The sequence below is a fragment of the Pieris rapae genome, chromosome 13 (assembly GCF_905147795.1).
Source record: "Pieris rapae chromosome 13, ilPieRapa1.1, whole genome shotgun sequence".
Taxonomy (NCBI): domain Eukaryota; kingdom Metazoa; phylum Arthropoda; class Insecta; order Lepidoptera; family Pieridae; genus Pieris; species Pieris rapae.
Window position 1 is genome coordinate 6,298,386 of NC_059521.1, and position 25,513 is coordinate 6,323,898.

General features: G+C 32.2%; 3 protein-coding genes across 4 annotated transcripts; 2 read left to right on the forward strand and 1 right to left on the reverse strand.

Annotated features, from left to right (window-relative positions):
• Positions 1 to 378: 378 nt before the first annotated feature.
• LOC110993626 (protein yellow) lies at positions 379 to 5,805 on the forward strand. Its single transcript, XM_022259961.2, has 4 exons — positions 379 to 500; positions 3,526 to 3,668; positions 4,195 to 4,373; positions 4,853 to 5,805. Exons 1-4 carry the CDS (start codon positions 495 to 497, stop codon positions 5,743 to 5,745), a joined length of 1,221 nt encoding a protein of 406 aa, XP_022115653.2. The 5' UTR covers positions 379 to 494; the 3' UTR covers positions 5,746 to 5,805.
• A 50-nt stretch (positions 5,806 to 5,855) lies between these two features.
• On the reverse strand, positions 5,856 to 8,451 carry LOC110993625. The gene is made up of 5 exons (XM_022259960.2): positions 8,266 to 8,451; positions 7,588 to 7,734; positions 6,887 to 7,083; positions 6,659 to 6,817; positions 5,856 to 6,588 (listed from the first exon to the last, which is right to left on the reverse strand). The coding sequence occupies exons 1-5, from the start codon at positions 8,386 to 8,388 to the stop codon at positions 5,856 to 5,858; spliced, it is 1,359 nt and encodes a 452-aa protein (XP_022115652.2). The 5' UTR covers positions 8,389 to 8,451.
• A 1,237-nt stretch (positions 8,452 to 9,688) lies between these two features.
• Positions 9,689 to 25,181, forward strand: LOC110993609. Of its 2 annotated transcripts, XM_022259941.2 has the most exons (6): positions 9,689 to 9,838; positions 20,821 to 21,047; positions 21,822 to 21,898; positions 22,207 to 22,218; positions 23,388 to 23,547; positions 24,424 to 25,181. In XM_022259941.2, the coding sequence occupies exons 2-6, from the start codon at positions 20,861 to 20,863 to the stop codon at positions 24,522 to 24,524; spliced, it is 537 nt and encodes a 178-aa protein (XP_022115633.2). In that variant the 5' UTR covers positions 9,689 to 9,838; positions 20,821 to 20,860; the 3' UTR covers positions 24,525 to 25,181. The 2 variants fall into 2 exon arrangements, with proteins under 2 accessions (XP_022115633.2, XP_022115634.2); XM_022259942.2 differs by lacking the exon at positions 22,207 to 22,218.
• The last annotated feature ends 332 nt before the right edge of the window (positions 25,182 to 25,513 follow it).

Genomic DNA, 25,513 nt, shown 5'->3' on the forward strand with positions numbered 1-25,513 from the left:
TATCATTAAAATTAATATTTGTATAGGAGCGTACCAATTCTTAAAAGGCCGGCGACGCACTCGCGACTCTGGCATTGAGAGTGTCTATGAGCGGTGGTATCACTTAACATCAGATGTGTCTCCTGCCCGTTTGCCCCCTGTACTATAAAAAACCAATGCGTACGATGTATCATAGAAATTTAATAGCTTTAATTGTCTTTGGTTATACTAACTGTCTAGGCCAATTATAAGCAATCATCTCGCAACAATTCAATTCGTTTTCGGAAAGTCCTGGGTCACGTTACATAAAACATTCATCCTATTACGCATTAGACATCAAGTTATTATTCGAATTTTAAATTTTAATGCATTTCAACTTGTTCTAGTTGAAAACGCGCCAAACAAGCGATATGCATAATTAAGTTTGCGTAACACATTAATTTTTACCTGGGCGTAGAGTCACAACTTGTGAATATTGGCTTTAAAACGGTCGTGGATTATGTGTTAATACCACTATGAAGGTAAGAATTACAATTCACTATATATTTTTGTATCATTTAATAAATATTTAATATTTTAAATTATGTATTGTGCATAAATAATTATATTCATTACGATATAAATTAAAACTGAAATATAAACTGTAATGTAACATCAAACTTAGTTCAATCAGTTTCTTTAATAAAGAAACACCATCACGATCCTAACGTATAATAATTTTTTTTTTATCTAATAAAATAAATCAGTGGCGCTACAACCTCTTTAGGTCCTGGCCTCAGATTTCTGAATCTGTTTCATGATCATTTTTAAATGTAATAGGCAAGTAGATGATTAGCCTCCAGTGCCTGACACACGTCGTCGACTTTTTTTGTCTAAGACATGTCGGTTTCCTCACGATGTTTTCCTTCAACGTTCGAGCAAATGTCAAATGCGCACATAGGAAGAAAGTCCATTGGTGCACAGCCGGGGATCGAACCTACGTCTCTCATACCTACCTCAGGTATGAGTGTCGCACGCTGAAGCCACTAGGCCAACACTGTTTTGTCGTTTTTTTTGTCATTTAATAAATATTTTAATAATATTTTGAATGTCATGTGCAATAATAATTATATACATTACGATATAACTAAAAACTGAAATATAAACTCTAATGTAACATAAAACTTAGTTCAATTACTTTAATAAAGACACCAACAGTACGATCCTATCATGTATATAAAATTTTAAATTTTTATTTTTATTTGGATAGAAAATTTTATGTTATTACGTTATATTTATCATGAGATTAATCGCGAGCTTAAACTCGTTTATAACGAATATGTCTTCACTTGCTTAATGATAATAAGAAACATTATGTTGCAAATATTTCCACCTAGTTCTGGGAACTAGAAAGGTAGGATTATAAACACGTTAAGTAATGCTTAAGTTAATAATGTAAATAAAATTCAATTTTAAGGAGTTTAATTCAATTACCCTAATACTACTCAAACATTTAAATAAAACTTCAATATTATTACATCAAGTGGCTAGGTTTTATCTCGAGTACTGGACATTATTCGAAACGTCGCCTCGATTCGAATAAATAAGCTTTTTGAGCAACAAACTACATTTGAATATAGGGCATATTGCACCTGTTACTTTGATAATTTCTTTGACAAGTGGGTGATCAGCCTTCTGTATGACACATGTCGTTGATTATTTGGACTTGAGACACGGTTTCCTGACGATGCTTTCCTTCGCCGTACGAGTGAGTGTTGTGCCGTGCATCCTCGTATAAGCAAAGCTGCTAAAGACACTAGATCATCACTGCTTTTTGGCATATTATTAATTTATATTTTTCATTGTCTATGAAACGTTTAATCTGATACTGTGTAAAGAATAAACAAATACAGGAACAATACTATTTAACCAGCTGCAATTGTTCATGTTTACGTATCAAATTTAAAAAAAAATTGTGTGATTTTACGCTTTTCTCATCTAGATGGAAATTCCATAGAACGGAGTCATTATAATAATTATTTGATTATAGAATTATAACACATATAATTCATGATATTTTATTTTTATAAACTACGAAGTGGGTTTTCTGTATATATATTTTTTTTATAATAATTATAGAAAGTAAATACCACGAAATTATAATTATCGTATGACAATAATTAATTTTATTCACACGGGTTTTCAATGTACTATAGACTGAACTGTGTTAATAACGATATAGTCTGTATCGTTTTAATATTTAATGTATTGAGGTCAGAAACTACTTGTGGTCCTCGATCAAGTTTTAACACCATTCAACACTTTTGAAGGTTAAATTCTTAAGCTTCAAACCGCGACAATGTAACACTAGACATAACCTTCATTCGAATTTCCTTGAACATGAATAAATTATTTATTTGCAAAGAAAAAAAAACATATAAAAATAGGCATACATATATCATCATTATGTCATAACAATAAGAGTAAAGTTATAAAGGCACCTTGTCTTTAAACATTTAGTTGCTTTCCCCTTGAAAGCCTTACATGGCAGTGATCTATAACTTCTGGGAAGGTTATTAAATAGTTTGATAGCCATAACTAAGTACTATTCCATTACATTGTTAAAATTTACGAAGCAGGCTGTGACTTTACTGTATTTATTTAAGTGTTAATGTTTATACACTCGAAGTTATACAAAAAAGCTCCCCAATCCATACGTCGTGCGTATGAAATAACTAAAGAAACATGTATTCGCACATGAATTACGCCACTAACAAAATATAAAAAATGTATGCTTGTAATAGTGTACCTACACACTTAAGAAGTGAAACTTAATAAGTGAACTTTATAGAAATTGGTTACATAAAGTTAAATCAGAGAATTTCTAAATTAAATAAAAAAACTAACTGTAAATTCTGAAATATAATACATTTTTTTTTAATTCTTCGAATCAACCGTGCTAGTGACAAGAAAAAGATGACGCGTAACGGAAAAATGTCAAGCATAACCGAAAAATGTGACGGTAAATTTTTTTCCGACGCCGATAAAGAGGTTTCACTTAAAAAAACAAAATATTAAAAAGGATATATACTTTGTACTAACGAAGTTAATGTTAATTTGACCTTACTGTGGCCACTGGGACAAGACGAAACCATTATTCATCATTCATTATTCACATTATGGAAGCATTGACAAAACCGATACATAAGTAAAATCGTCACGTGTTGCACATGTCACACATAAAAGACTCATCACCTCATTGCCTATAATGACACAGACAAAAATGTGCCTCTTGTCCCATTGAAAGGTTTACATAATATTTATTTTCGTAACAATTGCTTTCTCCACTATGTTACTTCCCCACTAGGAGGTGTTAAAAATAAGAACGTGTTATCGATATGGACATTTTTATAAGTAACATCTTCATACACATTTGTAACTTTATATCTAGCTTCAAGAGTGTCCATGGTCGGCGGTATCACTTAACATCAGGTGAGCCTCATGCCCGTTTTGCCCCCTTTTCTATGAAAAAAATTGAGATTCTATGAAAAGATTTGAATGTTTCAGTTATTCAGTGCAGCAGTATTTTTTATTGGCATCCTCGATGTTCTTGCATCGCCCCAGAAAGCTTTGGGAACATTGTACCGATGGAAACAAATGGGTTTTGATTTCCCCACACCTGAAGATAGTGATGCTGCGATTCAGAGCGGGTACTTACCACTATATACTATTTATATGTACATTTTACTATGTAATAAATGTTTGCCGAGAAAAAAAATCAGTCTTTCGCTGACTATTTTTAAAATCGAATATACGTTGAATTATATTAACAGATATCTGTAGAAACATTTCACAACACTGTTAAATTTAAATAATTTAAAATTATTTCGCGTGCCTTCATGGTCACAAAAAAAAAGATTTTGCATATTTGTAAAAGGTAAATACCGTAAATTTAATTAACTGTTATTGTGAAATGTGTTAAGTTTAAACAAGTTCCATAAGAATTGGTTTTAATCATGTTTCTTTATATTCTAAACAATCATTATTATCACATTTAAATATACCTGCAAAAAGCAATAGTTCATGGCTCACGTCAGTCTTACATTTCAAACCGGAAGGAAGACCACACCTTTTCTGCATGCAATATAATTAAAATAATACAAAACCTAATTCATTTTAATTATTATATAGGTAATAAGTAATACTCGTAAATTAACGTAATTATTTTAATTTCAGGACGTATATACCAGCCAATGTAATTCCTCTGGGTGTGGAAAGATGGAAGAACAGAGTTTTTGTAAGCACTCCACGATGGAAGAAGGGCATCCCAGCGTCTCTATCAGCTCTGCCAATCGAAGCCACGGAAACCTCACCTCTACTTACTCCTTATCCTAGTTGGGATTGGCATACCGCAGGTAAATTTTTTTATAGGAATATAAAAACGTTTTAAATTACTAAGATATTATATTAGCAAAAAATCAGACTTGTCGACAGTAGCACTTTACTTGCGCCTGCCGGAAAAATGTAAATATCAGAAGGTTTGGAATTATTTGATGCCACAGGGAAGATCATTTTCACTCCCAAGATGGATTTGATCCTTATTAGTGACTCTATCGATTGAAGCCATTAAATTACAGAATTATTTTCCAAAATATTTGAATGAACGAACTAAATTTTTTAAAAATTAAGTAAAATTTACTATTTGCATTTTTTTTTTAATTTTTTTCCAGGAAACACCATAAATTTCACCCAATGTAAAAAACATACTTAATAAGTTCGGTATGCTGTAAAAAAGTAAAATATAACTATTTGTACATATATTATTGATAAATCAGAATACATAGTTAATAGGAAATCAAATGTGTTTTATATTATAAAATATTTAAATTTTCAGACAACTGTACTGGAATCACCTCTGTATTTAGAATGGCCATCGATCATTGTGGTATAATGTGGGTGCTCGATTCCGGCCAAGTTGAAGCCTTCGAAACGCCTCGCCAAATATGTCCACCAACATTGATAGCAATCAATTTGGAGAAGGACACAGTTGTTGGAAGATTTCAAATACCTGAACAATTCGTCCTACAAGACTCGTTAATCACAAATATAATACTAGATTCGAGGGATCCACAGTGTAGAGACTTACATGTGTACATTTCTGATGTAAGGCGTTTTGGTCTCATTGTATTTAGAGCGTCAGACGCAGCATTTTGGAGATTCAGCCACTACACTTTCTATCCTGATCCTGTACTATCTAATTACACACTTCACGGGGTAAACTTCCAATGGACAGATGGTTTATTTGGTATGTCGTTGGGAAGTTATCATTTAGGCGACCGTCCTCTCTACTATCACTCTATGTCAAGTTCTCTAGAATTTGTGGTGTTAACCTCAGTTATACGTGATCCTTCACGCGTAAACGACTCAGTGGATGAATTTAAGCTGCTCGGTGAAAGCCGGGGACCCACAGGACAAGTATCCGCCGCAGCTGTCGACCGCAACGGTATCATGTTCTTTAATCTTGTTTCACAAGACAGTATCGGATGTTGGGACACACGCAAGCAATACAAGATTGAAAATTTAGGGATTGTGGCGAAAAATAATAAGACACTAGTATTTCCTAACGATCTTAGATTGGATCATGAGGTTCCACAGGTAGGATGGATTATATCTAATAGATTGCCGATGTACCAATTTAATTTGAACAATGCTAATGAATATAATTATAGAGTTATGTTTTTAGATCCACTTACAGCAATTAGAGACACTGTTTGTCAATATCAGTAATTTAAATAGAATTTATAACATCTGTATTTAATTAAATATTCCGTCTTTATTTATATTTTATTTTAGTTATTATTTATTTTATGTACTGATTTAATACAAATTATATTTAATTATCCGTCATGATGATGAATATCGGATCTAGATTGATTTTTACTTCGTTTACTTCGTAGTTGAATGAAATCTTCTCTGCGTTCTTCCTGTATTTCAAAGCTAGATTCTTTATGAGAAACATCATCACTACTCTCTAAATTATTTTGTAAATTATCTTGGTTCGGCCCTAGAGAGATATCCTTTGTAGATTTATTTGATGAAAAACTTTCTGATCTCAGTGTTATACTTTGATTATCACCTGGTTCTATTTGAGCTTCAGAATGTAAGCGCGTTAGGATATCAGATGGTTTCTTCATAAATATATTTGGATAGTCCCTTAAATACGACGCAATTTTTCCTTGACTATGACCAACTAATGATGGTGTTTCACCGTTATCCTGAGATATGGGATTATATTGGGTATTGCTGGAATTGAACAATAGTGGCAATGAGCTTGAATTTAATAATTTTGCAGCATCCACATTATCTTTCGATAAATAGACGCCAATACGCAATAACATAATCACAAATTGTTCATGAATGCGGTCGGTGTCCCTAGGGACAACTACCTCACTGCCAAACCAGTCCTCATACGTTCCTATATCTGATATTGTCCTGTTAGATGTAATCGATAAAGGCTGCAATATATCCGGAACGTTTATTTCCTCTGAACTCAAACTAGTCAAGTTTCCTGGAGAATCGTCTATTTTTTGTGACTTTGAACTAACTGTTGACAGTGGCCTATCGCTGTAACTATAAGAAAAAGTATGATTTTTTTATAAAGGTTTGGAACCTGTCCATTATAGTATATTATGTTACTAACAAGTTGGCGATGAGTTTTTTCCGCACTTGATCTTCACCTTGCAAGGATTTTGTTCGACGCCTGCGCACAGCTAATTCAAGGCCGCAGTCGTTATCATTTGAAGGCAAATTTGTTGGAAATGACTTAAACGCTGCCGCCATTTTAAGTGAATGATAATAGCTAAAACATGAATTTATTTTACATAAAATAATCGCACTCTGTAAAAGGATAAGTTAAGACGTTTTGTACCTAAAAACGAGTGTCCACATATAAAAAGCAGGCATAATTGTAAATATCTTTATTACGAGGAATTTTATGCAGGGCGGTCTGGCAGGTCCCAGGAGTACGCATGTCCCCAGTCCCAGAGCTAGGCTTGTCAGCTCACAGAGCAGTTTCCTTATTGCTGCTAACAATAGCCAAGGTAAAACTAGCGTTGGCCGTTCTTCCTGTTATCGAAAGTAAATTTATTTTTGGTGACACTTCAAAATGTCTTTGATCATATTAACTGTATTTGAAATAGTATGGTAAATGGCCTATCAACGCTAACTAAGCGATAAATTAACAAAATCCTTCTTGACTATTATTGAACGTAACTAATCGACAAATACCATAAAAGGGTGAGGAATTAGTAAAATGTATATGCTGAGTGTCATTCTTTAAAAAAACGTGCACATTTTTTCCCATTTAGTACCTACTACTAATCTTAGCATACTAAACGAAGTTATGAATATCAAATTACTGAAATAAGATATGAAACAGTTATGCATTACGTTACAACTTTATTACGGTTAAGCAAATCGATAAGAAGCTAAACAAATTGCATGCAATATAAATAGGAACAATAGATTGCCTAGCAACAGAACACGCGTGTGTAGACTATAAAATGGCGGATAACAAAAAAGGTGATCATTTGATTATAATATTGGTATTTATAAAAAGTAAAAACATACCAAAAACACAGGATATAGAAGCACTATGTAAGATGCTAGATACACATACACGGTGAAACATTGAACCAGCATCACCCCAGAGATCATAGTACGTATAACACGCTGTATAGGCAGTGATAGTTCTGATGGCATGGACATTTGCCATACCTGAACAAATATATAGTTACCTATTATAAATTAGTCTAACGTGAAATTGAGGCATAATTGTTATGACTCAGGGAGCTTGGGGATAGAATATAAAACAAAACTCAAACGCGTCAGTAGGATCTAGTTAATCACAGAAAGAATCCATCGTATAGTTTCAATTAGATTCCAGAATGGCGTTTCTTCATTTCAATTGGTAGAATAATAATTTTCTCCGCGACTATTTGTAAGACTTGGATGCAAGTTTAAATTTTTATATTAGTATTTAGTATAAGTTGCAGTACGTTGAGGTGTTAGTAACAAATTATCCGGTTTTTAAAGGTCAAAAAGCTTTATCTGCTCGTAAAATACGCTTCGTAGAACTATTTTGACTATGAATTCTAAAGATCTAAGGATACAGAAATTTCTAATTGGCATGACACGCAATTATGTAAGCCAGAAAGTTTCCTCTTACAATTTTAAAATCTAACAAAACAGCTTTATAATATATTTTCTATTTAAGTTGAATCTTTCATCGATGTGTTAATGAGGCACCTGTTTAAGATTAGCATTCACTTTGAAGAGTGTAGCATCGAATATTGTACGAATGAGGCCCAGCAATGTCCAAAGGCATACTTCGGATTGTAGATTCATTCCAATATAGGATAATATATTCATTTTTGTAATTTTTTAACTCATTATAATTTTGTGTTTGTTTTGGTTTGGTTACGTCAAATGTGATTGATATGACATTGCCGTATTGACAAATTGTAGAAGTAACTATGAAATAGTATTTTCTTTAGAAAATATCTTCTGACATAACTGTCTTAGATAGTAATCTTTAGATATGAAAATATAATGAATAGTACTTTAAAATTATCTTATTAGTTTTATTTATGCCCCTGCAAACTTTGTTTCACCCTAATATGTTTTTTTTTTACTTATCTTACCTTTTTGGTAGTTACATGCCAAAATATGGAGCATTTTGCCATGCTACTCCATTGAGATTCTAGCATACACTATCACAGATAATGAAATCTGGTTTTTAGGTTTTTGCGGGAAATCTTTCAAATATTTTTATCTCTTCGTAAATCTTCAGAATTCAAGGAAAAAGAATTAAAAGAATCTCAAAGTAGTGAAGCCGTTGAGTTTGTCGCTTAGCAACATATTTGTCAATACATTTTTATTATACCGTCCGATATAAATGGCGCACATATAAAAAATCGTTTGGGCCACAATTAAGGTTCGAACGCACGATGTTCAGGTTGAAAACTTGGTTAAGTTAAACTTAGAAAACGTTATAAGCGATCTTAACTATCACATTTATAAAATATATAAATAAAAGAATGTGGTTTCATAAATATACAAATTCTTATAATAAACGAACGGTTAAAGAAATTATCACATGATAAAATTAAAATTTTGGTGCATGCAATGGATTTGTCATCTCCAAGTATTCATTCATTAACGTAAGTATAGACCAAGAGCCTAATAATAAAGTTTTATTTTCTCTTTATCATGTTCGATAATGGACACTTAAATTAAATTAAACTTTACTAAAATTAATTTTTTTTATATAACTCAACATTTCACCTCAAATGTATATACGAAAAGAACTGGAGTTGTATTGGGGTATACACTATACATATATGAAATTTAATTTTGTTTAATTATTCATCTTAAAGTTACAACACACAATAAAAAACTAAATCTGGTCAAGTGCAACGCACAGACATATCGCATATAAGGGATTAGCTAGCTTACATAGTACCTAACACAGAGAAGTGCGGAAAGAAGAAAAAAATATTAAGCATAAAAATGTAAAAAACAAAGTTCTAAATTCATGAATACGTTATAGTATAGTAACCAAAATCTGGCCATACGAAAAACGAAATTGCGATTAAAAAGTATTTGCAATTAAAATGTTTCTCTGTTCCAGGTTTGAATACAGAACGAAAAGCGAACACTGGCTCTTGTTAGTCAAGACCACACAGTAATGTCAGGCGCTCCGACATTCAGACATACGATTCACGAGCGAAGCACGCGTTGTTTGCCGCGCAATTCAGTGTTTTGTGCGAACTTATACCCAGTGTTAGTGATTGTGCCTGTATTTCTGGTTTAAACAGAGGTATTTATTTCCTAAGTAGTTTTAAGTCGTTCTGCGACAGTTCTAAATTTAAATTTTCATTTGACAACAGTTTAGATTAAGAACGTCACGGGACCTTGATTTTGTTTCTGAATATAATGTAGGTTGCGTCCTTGCCTTGAGCAGTGAGACACAGGTTATTTTTGAATATTTTGTAAACAGATTCCTGTTCGTATTAAAAACGGTTTCCATTATTATTACAGCAACATATAAAATATGCGCAGCGTAAATAATGTATTACGTCAAAAAGGAAACTAGAGATCGTAAAAGATGCGCGTGCACAGTTTTTAACATGTAACTGATATATTGTAAACTGATAAGCAGAAACCTTATATACCCCTAATAACATATATATATTTTTTTTAAGTTTTAAAAACATAATTAAGTGATTTATTAAATATATTTGATTTATATAAAGAATATAGTCAAAACCGTTTACGACGACATCGTTTACAACAATATACCGGTTATATTGAACAAAATCAAAGGTTCTTAACGTCATCCGCAGTTACGACTATCGGTTTTTACGACCAAATGTGAGTGTAGTCCCTTCGACGTCGTTATTAAAGTATTATATATATTTTGACTGTAAGTTAAGAATTTTCTGCAATAAAATAATAAAAATACAATAAAAAATGAATAAAGTAACACATTAACGCTAATATTTATTTATCAAAAAGCTGGATAACTTAGCTTTTAGTAACAATTAAAATTAGTTACAAATGTTGCTCTACTATTGCTAATCTTCGTATTATTGCCAAATTATAAAATGGGTCCTTCAAGATAATACAGAACCTTTTCTTCACGGCAATCAAACGGCCCTGGCGAGCCTTCTAACAATGTGCATGCACGGATGACAGTACCAATTATTATCGGAAAAGCTGGCAGACTGGCCCCTATTCAATAAAACATTTTTTTTTTGTCTTTCTGTGTATCTTGTAGAGAGCGACCTATTTGGTGAGCGTATGACGGTAGTAAACTCTGATTTGAGAGTATACTTGGTGGGTATTAGAGGTTAACATATACTGTGTTTTATGTTATTTTTAATTAATATTGTATACTTATATATTGTCTATTTTTAGTATGAGTTTAACCATGTATGGTATGTAATTGAATAAATAAATAAATAAATCTTTTCCATCAATGTTAGTGAGAACTCAAATAGTAAAAAGCATGTGTATTAGAATTAGATGTGTCAAGAGTTCTATCAGCGTGGGAGAGGTCGCCCACCAGTTTTACCGTAAACTATTATCGCGTTAACCAATATCAACGGTTTTATTACGTTCAACTTCTCAAATGAACTTACTTTAAAGACACCAGTGGGCGTGGGTCTCTATTTGTATTACTGTAACCTTCAATAAGTCAGTATTATCTGTGTCTCTCAAATCGAAATTATTATGTGCATTAATTCTAGGTTTCTGTGTTCTAACTTCTATAACGCACACACTCAAGAATTGGGTATCTTCCTTCCCTCTGGCATAGAGGTCTCACAATTTTTTCCGTATTCTTTTATCACCTATTTTTAATTAACATATAATATATGTCACTTACTACTACAAAGACTTATAGTTTTGTGATAAAACAAAGTTCAATATTTGTCAAAATTAAAATGTAAAAAAATACATTTTAGTTTGTTGCGTTTTTAGTACAGGGTTAACAAACATACAGGATGCTCATTTGTCATACCACTTATGGCCTTTGGAAACTCATAATAATAATAAAAAAAAACTATTACAATAATATGTAAACAATTTATAAGTTTGAATTAAAACGTAACTAATATAAATGAACTCCCTTCTTGTCTATACGCTCATCTCGTAATGAATTTCACAATAATAATTCTATAATATTTCCAATCAAGTAATCCGTTAAATTAAACATAAGTTTGCGTTTACTTATACTGAGTATAACAATTATCTTATCAATCGTGAAAAAGTCTTGTTTACAGTAGGACAAGATAAGGCACAACTAACAGTACCAAATGTGGTAGTGTGGGATTCTTGTGCCTACGTACCATACCTTCCTACTTCACCATACATGGAGTCTCCTAACATAGTCGTTCGACGACGATATAGCACTTCATTTGTTTTGATAAATAGATTGCTCTATTACAGCTATTATTCGTGTTAATTCTTGTAAAATTAATGACTAATGACATTCACGATAGTAAAAATCTCAAGAATACCGTCTTGCTTAGGGCTTATAGTTTTAATTTTATATAAATATTATTTCTCCCATATAACATTTACATTTAAGAAGGTATTATGAGACTTGTTTCCAAGCAAGGTAAAGCCTGTTATATGGATAACCAGGCTTCCACAATAAAGTTATACTGAGCCATAACAAAACATGTCATGTATATTTTGTTTCGGAAAATTCAAAGCTTTAAAAAGGAAAAAAACAACAACAGTTTACTTGGACCATGATGTCCCTTTATTGTCAATTACTTAGTTATGTGATTTTTGGGTTTACATAACCATTATATTGTTAAAGAAACATTCTCCGTAATTTTTGCTTTGCAGTTCCTGTGGGGCTTAAATAACTAAATAATAATTTATATATAAAAGGTCATAATATACAAATATACAAGTTAATAAATCAGTGGCGCTACAACCTGTTTAGGTCCTGGCCTCAGATTTTTAAATCTCTTTTATGATCATTTTTAAATCTAATAGGCAAGTAGGTGATCAGCCTCTAGTGCCTGACACACGTCGTCGACTTTTTTTGGGTCTAAGACTTTTTTTGGGTCTAAGACATGTCGGTTTAATCACAATGTTTTCCTTCACCGTTCGAGCAAATGTTAAATGCGCACATAGAAAGAAAGTCCATTGGTGCACAGCCGGGTATCGAATCTACCACCTCAGGTATGAGAGTCAGGAGAGGTATGAGAGAAATATTGTAAATACTATAAATATACCCTATATGCTTAGTAATAACAACAATAACAAATAAAAGTTGATAGATAGAAAAATAAAACCAATTGATTATTCAGTCCCTGTGGAACCTTTAACACAGGCAGTAGGTATTTCCTTAAAGAAGAATCAGCTCTGGGTAACTTAAAACCTTTAATTATGCACTTGAACCCTAAGAGTCTTACTCTACTTGAAAGGGAAGAATCAAAGTTGGAAGCAAAACATATTTGAGCTGACTATTATTTCGCAAATTCTGGGGCAGCGTCATTTTATGTGCTTGTCCGAGGATAGGCTGAGTCGAACTTTTAATTTGACCAGACACAAAAGCAGTCTTTAAAAATTATCAGTTATTAGAGGAATCAATGAATCATGGTTTGTGTGCATTTCGTTATCTTCCAATTAACAAAACTTAAATATAACCCAGTTACGTTCGATATCTGTTGGTTCTCTAATTGACGTGTTATTAGAGAGTAATTTTGAATTTAAAGAAGCATTGTTATCATGTTTGAGTCAAGTCGTTGACCGCAATGCATTAACGGACCATTTGATAAAACACAAACTTAAAAGATGCCTTTATGGAATACGACTTATTTCCTTATTAATAAACTAAACAACCAAATCATACGTTTAAATTTTTCGTTAAATACGTTAATATAAATTTTAAAATATCAGTGGCAGATTTCTTGTATCTGATTCGTGATAATTTGATTTGATCTAATATGCAAGAGGCCTTCTGTGCCTGACACTGGATGTTTCCTTCGCCGTACGTGCAAGTGTTATTTGCCTCAATAGAAAGCCACATGGGCGGTTCAACTATCGACCTGAAACTGAGAGCATACTGGAGCCACTAGACCAACTTACTTTGAATTCGACAGCGAAAGTAAAATGCTACATTCAATAAATTCCAAAAGCGTTAAAAAAACACGCATTCTCTATGACATTTATATTTATATATACTTTCCGTTGTATATAGCCCACAGATAAAATAGACATCTGTTAATAAGGTATATGAGTATTTTGGATGACAAAGCATGTTGATAAATTAACAATAATCTACACAGTGTAATAAAAATAAAAATACATGTTATTTTACAATAAAACAGTAAATGGACCATGTATTGTTTATCTATGGTCATCCCAAATGCATCTCGCAATTTCTTATGACTCATACTATGGATTGGATTACACATGTAGCGATGATGTCAGCATGGATAAAGGTCTTGAATTTACTGGGAATTATAAAGACCTCTTTGTCATGACTATGCTTAGCTTTTTATTGATAAGGATATTGTCTGAATAATGTTGAATTGAAATATGAGTTGTAGAGAGAATTAAAATATTAATTATCTTTGAATTAACAAATTAACAATATAATTATCTAAGGATAATAAACTGGTTTGAAATTAAAAAAAAACTAATATGGACGCGAATTTATCACATTATATATTCCTCGCTCAATGAATAAGCATCGTAATTCGTAATACAGCGAGGAAATGATGCTAGTGTTAAAGGTACTCTGTGGCAGTACACAGGGACCAAACTTTTTAATTAGTTTAAATCTTCATATACAATACTTATTTGACTTTCCTGTATCCTTTAGTGGTCTAAGCAATTGTGTAGTAAAGGAATAGATTCTGCATAGATTTGATTTGATTTTTTCTTTTTATAATATATTTTTATTCTTATTAAATACAACTTTTGTTAAAATCCAATCTATATTTATCAAATCTTTAAGCGGTTCTGTACTTTTGAGCAAAATAATAGTATTTCTACTTTATCGGGGGTCAAACGCGTAATCACACAATACCTACTGTATCTCAAAGAGATGTGGCAATTTGCATTCGCTTTTATATTATCTGTTACGCTTTCAACGTTAAACCTTTTTGAACGACATTTGATATTGGAGATAGAGTTGATAGTTTGTGTGTAACGTTTGTCATCGTCAAGTTAAATAAGTCTAAATATGTTATATTAGGTTTCAAATTGTATGGTAATAAAGTAGTAAAAATTATGGTATTATGCACCGGTCCGCAAACTCAAACTCATGTAAATAAGTACACTTATGAACGTCAACAGAAAATATGTTAAATTGATTCTAATTTTAAATTTAGAACTGGTAGTTGCATGTCAAAGGCAAAGCAGGCTAGAAGAACTGGCAAGAACTCCACTATTCTTTTTAATTGTGAAGTTTTGAGTCATACAAATTGTTTGAACTGCAACAAATCCTTATTATTGTATATATTATCCTGGATTACGATCATTTAATATTCGTAAAATGTATAAAAAGCTTTTTGATTATTTTACGTTTAACGAGAGCTTTGAATTTATTTATTAATTATCCATATTATAGTTTGTTGTAAAAACGAATACAATTTCCATATAAAGAGTGGTGTATCTTTTAGAAATCTAGAGCCTGGTAGGTCTTATAGGTAGATTTATGTTCATAATAAAAATATCAATGATAATTTTTACGAATTTTTCTCAATATTATGTAATGTCATTGAAGATAATTTTGTTTAATTGCATAAGCTTTATTGAGTTATATAATAAACGAGTTGTCGGTGGTTAACCTTGGTACATAGTCAATGTTACGGTTTAACTTCGAGGTCTTTAACCATTTATGGTCTCTGACGCGTTAAATTCGTGGAACACGATGACGTGTTCTTTCACTATAATTAAATGACGAATTAAGATATTTTTATGAGCCATTTATGAATCCAAGGGATTTTGCAAGGTTGGCTATGATCAAGTTGTAGACAAGTTTCTGTACCAAAAATTAAAATCATTTATTCCCTTAGGTAACACAATGTACACTTATGAACGATAATAAATTAATGCATATAATAATAATAATAAAAGCCTTTATTCGCTGACCATTTAGCTTAAATGCTATTCTTATCAAATAGTATTCTTAAATCTAATTATATAGCGAAAATAATAATTTCGTCGACAGACAACATGACCAAAGCGGTTGAGAATAAATAATTATTTTCACTATATAAAGTAATACATATAATAAATGCTAAATGCTTCTAATTTTAATTTACTGCCAGTTCTCAAATCAAGGGCGACGAACGGACAAGAACTGGCAATAATCGCCACTCTTTTTAATCACCAAGGTTTGCACAATGTTTATAAGGAGCTGCAACCATTACACCTATATGATATCTTACATAATTAACAGTTAATCTATGACTCCCGAATGTCAAAAACGTGCAAGCAGTGGCCTAATCGCTTCTGCATCTAATCCCTGGTCATACGTTAAATCCATATCTATCAATAAACCTTCTATGTGCGCATGTAACTTACGTTTGGTGAAGAAAAACATCGTACGGAATATGTCAGAAAATAAAACTGATGCAATCGTTGTAGCGAGTGGATTATTACTATGTCAAAATGTATGATTTTCATACTTTTACATGGTTTCTTCGCAAGTCAGAGGAAGAAAAGTCTGTTGCTGCAAGGGATTCCGCGGGACAATGCTAAGCCATCGGCCATCGCTACTAATTTCTTATAGCAATAAAATCTTTATGCAGAGTCGAGAGAGAGAGAGATTCAATTCGACTTAGGGTCCTTCAAGAGCATACCAATTCTTAAAAACGGGCAACGCACTCGCGAGCCCTCTGGCAATGAGAGTGTCCATGGGCGGCGGTATCACTTAACATCAGGTGAGCCTCCTACCCGTTTGCCCCCTGTTCTATAAAAAAAATCTCTACAGCGTCCGTGACGTAACACATATATGAGTTACAAAAACTCAACATGGAAATCGAGATACTGAGAGACCCATAAATATTCTGTATAAGTTCTTTCTTATGTTAGTGACTTTTGACACTCAGAATATATTAAACATTTTAATAAATGTCACAATCTTTTATTAACGACATTATTGTATTATCAAGATAACTTAAAGTGTATTTAATGTATACGAGGTCAAGTTATTAATACAGCGTGTGGTTTTTATTGGTTATGACCCAAACTCCCGCGCAGCTTTGTTTACAGTATTATGTGTGACATCATGCGGTCACGTCGCCCTTCGCCTTAATGCAATAACGCATCTATATCCATTTTAAATACAATGGTATTACAATACAAATAGAACAACATTATTAAAACTGAATGGAAATTTAATTTTGGATTAATGATGTTTGATTGTTGGGGTATGTTTCTTCGATACCTGTCCAAATCGTATAGTTACCATAATTGAGTTATTATCGTGTTTAAGATATGCCCTTTTTTGTCTATATTTATTTAGTTTGTTATTTACCTAGCCCACTTTATTATTTAATTATTATAATAATATGTAAGTACCTACTGATTTTTTCATCGAAGTCTTACATTAATAAAGAAATTATATTATTTACAATACAATTTTTGCAGTTTTTTTAGTTATCTAATCTACAGCCACTTTAATTGTAATGTCTTTTATTTACATAACTTTTACACATTTAAAGAAAACACTTTTTTACGGATTATAGCTATGTATTATTGTATTTAAACTTATAATTATTTGTACATAATTTTAAATTTTAAATTATTACAATAATACATAACTATAATCCGTAAAAAAGTGTTTTCTTTAAAAGCCACTTTAATTGTTGGAAGGTTATTAAGGATTAGAACTCAGACCCGGCACCAATCTTGGCGCAGACCCTATCCATGACTTTCCTTCTACCTTCGCGTCCTGCTAACGTTTCTATATCTTTTTTCCACCTTTCCTCTTCTTCTTATTTGCCTTGGTCCCTTCCATATACATGTTTTAAAGGTTATTTTTTTGTAACAACTTCTGTTAGCGCATAATGTATGCCGTATATAACTTTTACGTCCTAATTTTCGCTTTTTACTGTTTATTATTCTTATTTTTAATAGGCTTCTTTCCAATGCTTTCCGCAACTGGTTTAGTTTTTATTTTTGTGTGGTATGACGAAGTTGGGCACCCGTATGTAATAGTTGGTAAGACAAAGGTTCTACATAATTTTCTTCAAGTGAAAGGGAAGAAAATGTTATCAAGTAGACCCATTTATCTATACAAAATAAAAATATAATGCAAAAACTTTTATCTGGGCCTACGGCTGGAACTAAATGATATACAAGTGCAGAAGCATAAACAATTATGTAGATGTATAGGTAGGCCTCGAAAAGTCTAATATTGACCTTCGGAACAATGCCAAAAGTCAAAGAACCTAAGATACACTTGACAATGTGTTGCCAATTACTAAAATAATCCACCGCTTGTTACTCATGTCTATTAGAATCATTTTATTTCACATATATTAAAAACCAAATTAATTGCATTCTTGAGAAGAAACAACTTTGATGACAATGCGCTTTATTCAATTTATATAATTAAATATAAAAAGAGTACCGAGAGTTTTTTACGCCGGCTTTTTCTCTCGGCCAACACCCTCTGTCTTATTTGCCGATGAGTAGGGATGCCAACAGGTTCGAATTTAATGACGCGGAATAAGTAATACCATGATGATCTTATGTCCGTAAACGTAAATGTAAACAATACTATTATGAAATGGTTTCGCTTCGGAATAAGAAATACGTATTAATCTTGATTTCGCTATAACTCAACATTTCATGAGATTTATGTTAGAGTTGGTTTAAGGTAGGTGGACTCAGTTTGAGCACTTAGACTGGCTAATTTAGCCAGCCTAGTTTCTTCCAGAAGCACAACCTTCCAGAAGTCTCCTGGGCACTTCACAGGCTTCACGGAGTGACCTCACTGCTCCGAGGCTTTCTGAGAGACTGTGTCACTGATTCTTCTGCGCTGAAACAGTCACATGGGGCTGTCAGTTGCGCCTAGGACAAAAAGATGTTTATTAAGGAGACAATGGCCCGTAATTGTCTCTATCATTGTTTTGAGATCGGTGATGTTGGTGTTAAATTGCTATTATATTTTCATCAACTTCACACTTCGAATTCGACGCTTGGAGTTCTGTTTTTTTAAAGACCAATGCAAATAAGTATTTAAATAAAAGAGTTTAAGTGCATTTTGTAGTTTTCTGTACAATTTTACAAATAGCCTATTTTAATAGGTAATTTATGGGCAGCTTCCTACTATGGCTGGCTTACGTAATGTTACAAACAAAGGCCGCGTATACGCAGCCCCGCCCGTTACGATTAATGGATCCGTGCCTTGATTTACTAACATCTATTTACATCTGTTATGCATGTAAGCTGTTGCATTAATATTGACGTATCGTTATTAATTTGTTGTACTGTTATACTAACTAGAAAGAAAGAAAAGGAAAAGCTCACACATATGAGAATTAAAAAAAATACTTTGTATATGTATAAAAATATTATGGAAAAAAGGTACTTTTAAGGCTGTATTGTGTGTGTGTTGCGGTTGTAACTCACACTGGCTAAGCATTGCACTGTGAAGCAGACGTGTTCCAAAGCGCTGGTCAGAGACCACAACAGTTAGTTTGCGCCTCAGATACGACGCCTTAAAACAGAATAATGTTATAATAAATATAGTAGAAAACTAATAATAATGGTAAAAATTAAAAGTGTAAAGAAGTATTGGAAGAGTTGAGTTAAAGTATATAGTAAATAAAAAAAGTAATTATTTCACCCAGAGTCGGAATCGGTCTGAAGTCGGTCTGTGTTGGACCCATTCAGAGTCATTTATTTCCCTTTAGATATATTCTTCAAAATATTGGGTAATGGGTTTGTAAAAAAGCGGGCGCGGCGAATCAGTGCTAAAAGCTACAAAGTAACATTAGGGTTCTATAATGGAAATAGGTCAGATGGTCAAGGACAACGTATAACATTTACGCCGTCTTTATAGCTTCAGATTATCATAGATTTTTGTAAAATAGACATTGACACGCGTATTCTGAATGTTAAAATGAATTAAGATTAGGTGCCATTTTTAAAGACTACCACAGACCTAATACAGTATTTCCGAACCAATTTGACTTACGCCCAAACCCAATTACCTATCTCAATCCATTATTGACCATCTGAGAAAGACAATAATCCAAATATTGATAAAAGTGTGCCAATAACCAATCGACGGATTGTAATAGGCATCTTTCGAAGCTGTCCGGGGTATGTCGAATCGGTGTACGTGTATAGATCTTTGTATAAAAATGACAGTTCAACTGTGCCAATATCCTATCTTAAGATTTTAACTTACACCAGTTTTTAAAATAATTAAAAAGCTATTTGATATGTTTTAAACATAGAAATGTATAATTTAATATTATTTGTACGGTTTAATTAATTTATTTGGTTTAAAAAAGCAAAGCGTACCAATGCTTACAAAGCAACGTCATTGCGAGTCGTCTAGCAGTGTGATTGCCCATGGGCGGCGGTATTATTTAACATCAGGTGATCCTCCCGTTGGTCCTCTGTACTAAAAACAACCTGTTATTATATAACGTACCATCATCGAAATAAAGTGAAATGTTTGCATTTGGGACTGCTTTAGGACCCGATTTTTTTTTATATAGTCATAGTAACGGTTAATATTAATTTAAATATGTACATTATGTACATTCTATATTCTGCTACATATATGGTTACTGTTAACGCTCATTTGACCTAATAACGGTTATATAGGTTATTTTAAAAAAGCTTTACGCAAACACGCGTTGGTAATGGGTTTGTGATCTGGATATTTAAAATAGATTTAAATTATCGAATGTATGTAGGCATTATAATTTCGCAACAACATTCCATTCCAGAATTAGCTATTAGTCAATCGATTCTGGACGTCAATCATTATTAAAAGCTTACACAATTGACAAACGAATTCCGGTAATCAACTGGCCCTTTATAATGTATCACTGTGTGTACTGCCACAGTTTTTAAATTTCAACAAGATTTTTTTCTTTAAATTATCTCACAAAGCGAAAGTTAGTATTTAAATTTAGAATACTAAAAGAACCGGATATAACGGTGAAAGTATTTATTAGAATTCGATGTATTCATCCGTATAAAGTCACAGACTACTATTAATTATTTATTTTCTAACCTTAAAAAATAAGGAGTAATCAAATCATAAACATAACTTTAACAATTATGATAATGTTTCAGGTACCATGATATAAACATTCGATAAACACAAAATACCAAAATGAAGAGATTGCAAACTTTTTGTTGCTGTGCGTCCACGCGGACTGGCTCCATCATCACAGCATGTCTTGGAATAATCCTGGCAATAGCTACAATTATTATGATATGGGTACTCGACAGGCACAATGTATCCTACAGGACATTTATATTCGCTGAAGACTTTGACAAGAAACTCGCCGACATGGACAGTATGTATCATTTACTATAGCCATTTATCAGGACTTATTTACGAAATAAAATGTGGGAAATGTCTCCTGATTATGAATTTCAACACTTAGTTTACTGTATTAGTTACTCCATACAAACTCACATTAATTTTTCTTGAATCACGTATAATTAATTAGAGGATCTAACAGATGGTGTCTTGTCTTAAATACAAAATATCTCATTGTAAATCTAAACCATTAACGACTCCACTAGAACTCACACAAATTTAATCTAATCAATCCAGCCGTGGAGGAGTTTAATTACATACTCGAAGATTTATTTATACAAAGATGGATTTAGGAATATAGTCCTCGGTTACAGGGTTTAAAGGTTGATAAACAACACGAAACATTGGTTTTATGATATATCTTTATATGATTATAAAAAATTGCTGAAAATCAGTAAATTATATCACGAAATAGTTTATTTTGTGGAACGTTTAAAGTTTACCGTTTTTCTATATAAATACAATGAATCGCAAAATATGTAGCTGAGTACAAAACCCGCAGACGGCTGAATCAATACGAGTATTAATTCGCCAAAAGAAAAATAAATTAAAGTTAAGTAGTATTTAGCACTTATAGTATCTATGGGGTAGCATGGCATAGCATATTTCTCTACTGCGTATGTCATGTTTACAGTAAACTCAAAAATTCAACGGGATTATCATACGGTTCTTCACTATTATATAGAATGATTGATGATGATTTAATGAATGAATTTGTTGATGATTGAATAACAATTTTTAATTTCAGTTCCAAGGATAATATTAACAATCAACCTGTGTTTTACCGTCCTTATCTGTGGCCTGCTAATCATAGCAGTTTTAAAGGTAAGTTAAACTGTTGCCATGACATGATCGTCCCTGTTCAATAATCTTTAAATCAGAGCTTAAAAAAACGATAAAATCACGATCCAAGAAAAAATAACAGCGTTTAATTTCACTGTCTAGAAAACTTATTTTTATGTAATGTTCCCTAACCTAATACTGGGGAGTAATTTTTTATACTCATTGAATAATGTTTAAATTCATTGATTATAAATAAATAATTATTTAACCATTCGTTGAAAAACAGATCAATAGACAAAATCAATAGAATTTTAAGATATTTAATTGATTTCTTTTCCGTATGAAACAAGACATCGTACTCGGTAAGACTTTTGTTACATTATAATGCAGTGTACATGCACGCCTGTTAAATGTGTAGTCACACAGCATGCAAAGATGTTTATACATTCAGATTAGGTACGTTAGATTAGTACACTTAGATAAGTAGACGGTAACCCTTTATCGGTGTAAAATTAAAAGTAACGAACACATTATGCAATAATTATATTTTTTATTATAACCTTAACATAACAATCAAATATATAGTTCATACATATTAACAATTTACTAAATCAAATAACTAATGATAAAAATGTTTAAAAATATATAATTATTATGCAATAAGATTACTTTTAATTCCAACACACAAGTTTACAATATGCTTAACGAATATAAGATTTAAATTGCATCAATAATATAGTAAAAAAAATCAAAAAGTTTGGTCCCTGTGTACCTTCATCGCTGTATTGCGATATTTATTCGTTGAGCGAAGCACCAAGCTCTGGGGTCCAATTAGATTTACTTTCTATGAATAAAGATGTCAGGATAATCATGTACAATAGCCTAGAGCATGTTCTATGTAACTATTTCTTGCTAAACCCACGATAGCAAAGCAATAACACTGCACTGTGTAAAGGGTATGATAGCAACTCTACAATCGCTAGAAATTGTTCCCACTAGCGATCGCACATTAGATATTGAAATGTCGCATGTCTATGAAGTACAGTTTTACCTACATTGTAAAATTAGCTAATAAAATGTTAAATACATGTGCACTGTAGATGTATCATCATCTTGATGTCCCATGTTTTAAAGACCGTTTATACCCACTAGGACCCATCAAAAATTGTCGAAATTCTAAAGCGGACGGCAATGCATTCGTCTGACATTGTTCTCATGTGGGGTATCATATAACAGGCTTCAAGCCCGTTCGCCTTTTCCCAAGAAAAAAAATATCAAAAAAATTTGTTGAGAAAAATAAGGAAATCTTTAATTATGTACATATGACAACCTTCAAACAAAAGAGGTTGTTTTGTCTTAAATTATTCTTTAGCTATTTGTAAATTACGTTCACTGAATATTTACTCGTTTTACAAAATACTACGATATTAAAATTCTGACATCGTACACAAAGAAAGTTAATTGAAAGTGCAGATTTTTATGTCACCTTACAATGATAGGACCAAATTAAAATTATGATATTATTTTCCAGAGACGATCCTGGTTAATGCTGCCCTGGGTGGTGTTAGGTATAGTACTGGCAATCGGGCTTCTGATCAGTATCCTTCATACCTCTATCACCTATTATTTGGATGAACAAGACCGGACTCTTCTCGCCACTTTTATATTGATTGGTGGATTAATATATTTATGTAAGTATCGATTTAGATTTGACTTCCTTGTCCTACTTTGCGTCCACGATGCAATACTATTAATAATACGTTTAACTTGTCTCTGGATTTGGTCTATTTGGTCCATTTTGGACAGACAATTCCTACCCAACCCGACTTCACTATCCACAGTTGCCTCGTATATATATATATATATACATATAAGCCGTTTCACATTAATCCGTTCTACATGGTCAAACCACCTAAGAATTTTCGTATCCTTCAGCCTCTTCTATACTTACAACTCACGTATCTCACTATTACTTATATATATTCATAATATATACTTCAAATATTGTCTACACGTCACCGAATGTAGGTGAGAATATAACCACCTTTCCTTGTGTTATTCCTATTTCTTTGAACAAAATCAATCAAGACATCATAATCATAAAATGAAAAGGTGTTTTTTTTTAGATGACATGGTATTGAATACAGTTTAAATACAACATAAATGCTTTTATATTTTAAATGCAACAGTATAAATTCGTATTCACATAGACCTTTTTTTATTTATTTTATATTGAGGGGAATGCATTTCCGCACAGAAAAAAAAATTCTGATCACTGTAATCACGATCCTCGGCCTAGAACGTATTGCTACGTTCTAAACCTACACAGTCTCCTTTCCATCTGCATCTGTTATGTTAAAAAAAATTCAACCATGCCCTCCATGTACGGCTTAAGCACTCGCCCGGTACCGTACAACCCTACCAAAGGCCGAGTAAGTAGATTAGTAGATTGAAAACTTACCCCTCACCACAGCAGCCACATACAAAGACCGTTAGGCTATGAAGCCCTTATTCACATAGACCTAGCTAAATCTCTTAAGTGTAAAAATTTACTGATTTTTTTTCAGGCATATATTTGTACCTGTGGGCTATTGTGTTCAGCCACTATCTGGATGTCCGTGACGAGGAAGAGCGAGGAAGATATCGAAAGGCGCCTTACAAACGATAAACCAATCAATTTTAATTTATTTTTATGACTGACATATGCTTATTTAATTAACAATTAAGATAATATATTAAGCATATAATTAAACAGCGTTGTTTCAAATGTATTTACTTCACACAAAAGTTATATACACCAAAAATAATTTAAATTATGTATATCTTTTCTGACTAGATCTTTTCTCACTAGGGTTAAGTATAAATGCATGTCTCTATAATAAATACAAAACGATCCTAGCGACGCGTAATCATTGAAAGTGATTCCACACGTAAACAGTAAATAAGGACAGAAAATTTGCACTTTGCTAGAAAAAAATATATAAAAAATCATCTACTTATCCAAGTACAACTATTCAAGTCTGACTTTCATACGTGGAAACCAGCCGTTGTGTGATGTCATTTACCTTCCACATGGAGTCTTTACCAGTTTTTTTACCTTATATTCAGTGACCGTGATGACTCGCCGTCCAATTTTATATAGAAAAAACAGTAATAAATTCATATTCATTATACATTGCATACAACTTTTCATAGCAACACCTTAATATAGCGACTATGATAGAGTTCAAACAATGTGCCTTAAGTTACCAAAGTACGACTCTCGTTTGTCAAGAACGTATTGGATTTTGAGTCATACTTAGCTCTATTTATTATATATTGGCCTTATATTGTTAAAAAGTACCTGCTTAGAAGCCGAATACTGTCCAAAGCATGATGAAATTTAAAATACATTTTTAAGGAATATATCTATATAATGTACAAAACGTAACAATTACATTGAAGAGTTTTACTTTATTAGTTATAAGAACGCATTTTAATTTTATAATTATGTTGAGTGTATGTTAATAAATTTGGACTTTTTTATCGTTTATTTTTTCTTAAATCCATTTTCTTATAAAAGATATAAGAAAGTAATTGAAAGCATTTATCAGTAAAGTAGTGCTGTCTTTTTTATCACACTCTAAACACAATTTGATAAAAAAAAAACATGTGTAG

Bases quoted from the DNA above. Each gene is read 5' to 3' on its own strand.
- LOC110993626 (XM_022259961.2), top strand. The intron at 3,669-4,194 runs GTACTTACCACT...TTTTAATTTCAG, and splicing joins GATGCTGCGATTCAGAGCGG to GACGTATATACCAGCCAATG. The intron at 4,374-4,852 runs GTAAATTTTTTT...TTAAATTTTCAG, and splicing joins TTGGGATTGGCATACCGCAG to ACAACTGTACTGGAATCACC.
- LOC110993625 (XM_022259960.2), bottom strand. From the start codon at position 8,388: ATGAATATATTATCCTATATTGGAATGAATCTACAATCCGAAGTATGC. The intron at 7,735-8,265 runs GTGCCTCATTAA...ATATTTGTTCAG, and splicing joins TGAATGCTAATCTTAAACAG to GTATGGCAAATGTCCATGCC. The intron at 7,084-7,587 runs GTATGTTTTTAC...TTTCGATAACAG, and splicing joins TTCTATATCCTGTGTTTTTG to GAAGAACGGCCAACGCTAGT.
- LOC110993609 (XM_022259941.2), top strand. From the start codon at position 20,861: ATGAAGAGATTGCAAACTTTTTGTTGCTGTGCGTCCACGCGGACTGGC. The intron at 21,048-21,821 runs GTATGTATCATT...TTTTAATTTCAG, and splicing joins GAAACTCGCCGACATGGACA to TTCCAAGGATAATATTAACA. The intron at 23,548-24,423 runs GTAAGTATCGAT...ATTTTTTTTCAG, and splicing joins TGGTGGATTAATATATTTAT to GCATATATTTGTACCTGTGG.